The sequence below is a fragment of the Gymnoscopelus microlampas genome (genome assembly GCF_963454915.1).
Source record: "Gymnoscopelus microlampas genome assembly, chromosome: 2".
In the NCBI taxonomy this organism is placed as follows: Eukaryota; Metazoa; Chordata; class Actinopteri; order Myctophiformes; family Myctophidae; genus Gymnoscopelus; species Gymnoscopelus microlampas.
The window spans coordinates 38,660,999-38,666,998 of NC_139939.1; the positions used below are offsets into that span (position 1 = coordinate 38,660,999).

At 39.5% G+C, this 6,000-nt stretch overlaps 1 protein-coding gene across 1 annotated transcript; it reads right to left on the minus strand.

Annotated features, from left to right (window-relative positions):
• Positions 1-826: 826 nt before the first annotated feature.
• rps3a (ribosomal protein S3A) lies at positions 827-4,893 on the minus strand. Its single transcript, XM_084068426.1, has 6 exons — positions 4,778-4,893; positions 3,976-4,079; positions 3,240-3,427; positions 2,679-2,887; positions 1,490-1,599; positions 827-1,002 (listed from the first exon to the last, which is right to left on the minus strand). The coding sequence occupies exons 1-6, from the start codon at positions 4,837-4,839 to the stop codon at positions 875-877; spliced, it is 801 nt and encodes a 266-aa protein (XP_083924552.1). The 5' UTR covers positions 4,840-4,893; the 3' UTR covers positions 827-874.
• Between the last annotated feature and the right edge of the window lie 1,107 nt (positions 4,894-6,000).

Here is a 6,000-nt window from a genome sequence, read left to right on the forward strand (position 1 = left end):
ATCGTTCTAGTCTAACTTTCAAGTACTAGTGTTCAGGGATCTTTATAAAGCCATTCCGTTATTTTAATGTAACATTTGGCATAACAGGCGAACATTGTGCCAAATAAACCTTAATAAATTTCTTAGCACATTGAGCTTAGACTGGCTATTTTCAAAACGAAGAAAGGGTGCAAAGTACTGGCTTGTCCCCTGGGGGAGCTCAAGTAGGTTCAGGTTGAAGAGGCTGTGATATCTTCTGGTTAGCTCTATAGAAGTTATCATTGCTATAGTGTTTGTTCAGTAACAGGTCTCTCCAGCTCTTAAAGTTCAGGTGGGTTACCAATTTCATCAACAAACGAACACCCCTTTTAAGGTCACAAGGAAATTATCATTTTGTACTCCAGATATTTTTATCAGGCAGTACCACCAAATAACATTTAAGTCAGAGTTAAGTAGTGTTGCTTTAAGTAGCACCAATAGATACGTGATCTAGCAGCAATTTATGCACATAACCTTGGACGTTCAGTGCTTATTTGTAATGTATTTTAGTATGACTTAATAATCTTGTTAATATAGAATTCAATCACATTTACAGTATCTAATGAGATGGGTAAAATGTATTTGTAATCATTTTTAGATAAAAAAAATGTAGTGTCCCACGACCCCAACTTTGGGAACCCCTGACCTTTACTACATGATGTTATTTTTACAGTTGAGTCCGAAAACAATACTGCACATTAAGCTTATCATCTGGGGACCCCCCAAAATCATTTGGGGTCCCGACCTTCAGGTTGAGAATCACTGCACAACAGCATAGAATTGAACAAAAAAACAAGAGGACAGTCTCCACATTTACATTTTTTTTTTTTATTAAACTTGTGACATGGTGGATTCTTCAGACAGTCTCCTGGATGGGGGGTTCGTAGCCGTCAGCTCGCTCCACCTTGACCCCTGTCTCGTCACCAGTGGCCTTGACTGCACTTCCGCCGCCACCCTCACCATGGAGCTCCATCAGTTTGCCCACTGCAAAAAAACAACATTTTTAGCCATTTCGGAAATATTTGTTATTTTGTAGCCACTTTATGGCCACCAACAAGAACCTCCTGACTAGGGATGTGACAATATCGATATTAATGCCCTTATCAAATTTAAATATAGAAATGATGTCCTGACCCCTGTCAGCAGTATTTCAAAGCTTGGACAAAGTTGACTCTAAATTCATTAAGTGCTTTTTCCATTACGTAGAAAGAGAAACATTTTGATCTACTATTTTATCTCCAGTGTCGCATCAATCGTTCTCTGGCTGTAGTAGGAATAATGATGGGCTTTGAATGAGACCAAACATTTCCTTTGAGAGTTCCCTCTTCCTTTGAAGAGGAAATGTAAGGTGATGTCAATGAAAGGTTGTCAAAAGAAATAATCAAGAGTCCGTAAACGGCTTGGTTTCCAAGGTAGCAGCAAAGGAAAATGGATTTGGATAGTTTTTATGCAAAACACAAAAATCACTTACACTCAAACTTTGGCTTCTTCAGCATCTTGACCTTCCTGACAAACACATCGTGGAGGGGATAGATGGACTGGCAAGCCTTCTCGATGTCCTTGCCAACACTGTCAGGGATCCTGTATGATACAATCCACAGCACTGCATTAGTATTGATATGCACTATACTACCGTTGACCATGCTTCATTCAAATCTGAACATTACACCCAGGGATTTAGTTATAGGTGTCACTTACATCACGTCTCTTTTTACAATGTGCAAATAGAAACTACCCATTCACTTTAAGGGCAACTTCACCAATATTGAACATGAATCCTACGATTCCATGTTGAGGTGGGTTTTAAATCTAATCTTTAAAACACTTCCCAAAGTAAAACTCACTGAAATCTCAATTTTTATATATGCTGCCGATTTTCCAGCATAAGCTAGACACTTAAATGTCCTCACTATAGAACGATTCACATTAAATATCATAGTGGCGCTTTAAGAGCAGAGTGATAACAAACAAAGACTCCTGCATGTGTACTGTATGTCCCTTCTGCTACGTTTGACACTGCTTCTTAACCCATTTAGACTCAAAGCAGATTCTAAAAACGCCTTCTATATCTTTAGTTTTCTGAAAAACTACTGCTATATACTGTACACAGCAACAATCCCAAAAGGGGTTCCCATCTTGAACGGTATAGTTACAAATAGGGGTTCCCACCCTACATGGGTTAAAATATAATATATATAATGCATCTGCTCTAGTACTTTTATATTTTACACTGCTATCATTATACCTCTGCTCTTGTACTGTTGCCAAAAAGATATAGCCGTCTTTAACTTCATCATACTGCTGATCTCCCAATCTCTACAGTACCTTTATTTATATCTCATCCATTATTACTATTGTTATTAGCACAGTTCTGCGAATCAGGTCCCACCAACATTTTGCTGCTTCCAAGTTAGTGACGAATAAAGCCCTTCATTTTTGCAGCCTGGCTATACAGCTACCATTAGCGGCATAAAGTCGATAACATCAAACCCTCTTTGACCTACAGTATGCACCCCTTTTAAAAGAACACTTTAAACAGACACTCATTCAAATCAGAACCAGCGGAAACTTTGAGCTGGGACACAGTAATTATCCATTTGTCATCATTGCCCAACATAAATATCCTAGCAGGTCAAATAATAATCAAAGTGTCTACGTACAGCTTGTTGACGACTTCCTTCAGGTCATTGGTCTGGACCTCACGGGTCATGATCTCCATCATCTTCTTGCGAATCTGACGGACCTGTTGATGCTGGGCATATGACGTCTTCCTGATCTGGTTGGTGCGCTTCTTTGTGAAGCCAACACAGAACAGACGCAGCAGGTAGCCGTCCGTGGTCTTCACGTCCACATGGGCCTCGATCATAGTCTGGATGGAGATGAAGGGAAACGCATGGCAGGGTTATGACGCAAACAATACACTTTCCTCTATCGACCCGATTGCTTTGTATACTTGGGAGTACAGATCCATGCTCATCTTCTACATAGTAGGAAACCAACAGCATTATTTTCACAGCGATTAACTACTGCATTTAATGTGATGGCAATGATAATCACATTTAGATAATTTCATTGCATATTAAGCATTTTATATTAGCAATCTTGACCATTACCAGCAGCCATGATCTTAACCAGATAAGGGGGGGGGGGGACTCACACTAACACTTAACATTTAAATTAACATCATTGAATACCACTGTTCCATCTAACGGAAACATTACCTGCCATTTCTTGACCATGGAGCACATTTTGTCACGGGTCAGGTCCATGCCGTGGAAGTTGGTCAGACAATTCTTGCCCTGGACATCCTCTGTGATCAGCTTGAACTTGCGGAAGGCTACCTCATCGTTCTGCAGGTCAGCAAGGCTCACCTCGAACACACGGCCTTTAAGACCATCTGAAGCTATTCCTGGAGGGGGATGAGGAGATGGGAATTGCATGTAAGAGTTTGAAAAAACATACAGCAGTTGTAAAAGTGCATAAATTAATGATTTCTCAAAATACCATCAGGTGATGATCACATAAGTACTCAGTGGGCCTATTTTGACTTGAACAGTTTGCCATCTATTTTTCATCAGGACAAACTCCTTATGCATGTGTGCTAATATAGTACATCTGCCAATAATAATTCTGATTATGAATTATGATAAATTGCTTGCATTTGCCTCAGTGTCAACTAGGGCTGTCCCATCAAAGTCTATCAATCGGTCGGTTGTGTCTTAATCGACTAAGATGTTAATTGATCATTCGTTTTGTTTTTTTCCCATGCACATCTTTTGCAAACACTAGATATAGCAATATAAAAGCATTTGTAATGGGTTGAGAATCAGTCATTTATGCCATCCATGTGGCTCAGACACACAAACACTGTAATTATAAATTGGTCAGGTGCCGTCGACATTACTCATTTTAGGATGCCTTATACAACTCAATTGCAGCAAGGAAATCAACACTTACTGGTTCCCTGAGTCCTGGTGACCAAGGTCTTGCCAATGTTGCGGATGATGAACATGGCTGGTGCTTTGACATCGTACCAGTCCTTCTTTGAAAAAGGGTCCACACTGTGGAAAAAGCGAAGATAATGCAGCTTACGATATTGAACATAATTCACAATTTCACCTGCCAGCATCAACCGGGGGATGGACAGTTTAATGCAGGTTTTAAAAACACATTCATGCTATTTGCTAACACTGCAGCTAGCTTCTACAGCCAATGAAGGACCTCATGAACGGGTCAGCTCAGCTGCTCAACATAAACAGCAACGTCGTGCCAGTTAATTATCCACCATTACCATAACTGTTTTATTGACATTTATTTTTCAATTATTTTGAGAACTGCATGGCCAGCCATTAACGTTGATGGGGGACTCGACTGCCATCTTTGCTAGCTAGTCGTAGCAAATTCACGCCAACATTAGCTTTACAATGCCGTAGCGTTGCATTACGTTTAACACCTAACTAACCGATGTATCGATTGGGAGGCATGCGTTAAGGTGCGTTTTAACGTAGAAACACTTTGTGGTAACAGGTTATCATCAATTATATAACGGTATAAACATGTAGGATAAGTAAGGAAGGGAATCAGCGTGACAATTGTTTGTAGCTCTGAGGCCGGTGGTGAAGTTGGGTGAGCAGCTTATCGCACTCTCCTAACATCCAGTCATTATCAGCTTCATCCTTAATTTTTTATACCTACAACTGTCACCATCAAGGAAAGCACAGTCTACCACACAGTATGACACATGAATTTCGTTACTTACATCTTCTTTTTGGCACCCTTTTTACCGCCTTTGGTCAGTCTCTTATTCTTGCCGACTGCCATGTTGGCTTACAGGGAGTGAAAGAGGCGGAAGTAGAAGGTCCCGCGAGATATAAAGAGATTGGTCCGGACTGAGATTTGCCTCATCTCGCGAGGTTTTAACCGTAGCTCTATGGTTTTGTAGGTTTTTACAGGATGTTGTAGCGCCATCTACTGGTGTCTTGATAGACTTAGAGATCATGACTTCGACTGTAACTATGATTGTAACCCATGATTGTAACATGTACAGAATGATAGATGGTTTTGATGTTACAATTAAAATTCTTATAACTCAGTATCAAAATAGTGACAGGAATAAATAATCCAGCCATGGCTTATCAATCACATCATAATTTCAGTGCAGCCAGCCACTGAACTATAATAAACAGTTTTTGATAATCATCATACATAGTTATATAAACCACTGGAGGCCTAATATTTCATTTAATTAATATCCCCACATACTGCATGACTTTGGGGTTATTTTACCCTAGACCTTGATCTGTGAACAAGAAAAACCTGACACTTGTGCTATAACATTCCTGTTCCATGTGTTATTGTTATATCACCCCGTCTACACTGCTATTGTCACAAAAGGAGAAGGTATTTTGACAGTTGACAAAGCAAACACTACCATTCATCATGTACATAAAGATCTATTCTGTATTGATGTACAATTAACAAAGGACTGTATCTGCATTCAGACTACTGATAGCTACCCCATGATAACCTTGGACGACTCATAATAAAAATGTTAAACCATAAGAAAGTTGTCCATGGGCTATTGACGTTCCCTGATCCCCTTAAAACAGCTGCTAGCAGATCTTACATTACATTTTGACCCATCTGTTTGTAATATATATTTGTTTATTGACAATCTTAATACAAATCATGATTTGCAGACACTCCTCTGTTTCAAATAGGCCTATTAATGTAATCATGGAAGGCTTTGATTGATTGATTGAATATTTTATTAGGCAAAAAAATGTAAAACAGCACAGTTACATTTAAAATACTTTGTCTAACAGGTCCGTTCATGAAAGTCCTTGCGGACTAACTCGGACTCTGAGCGGTGGCTTATTTCTTCCCTGGATATGGATTATTATTTCTGCCGGTTCCCTTATGGTCAGATACGACACTTGTTTCCAATGAGGGCCTTGGTATTCAATCCATAGACATATATAG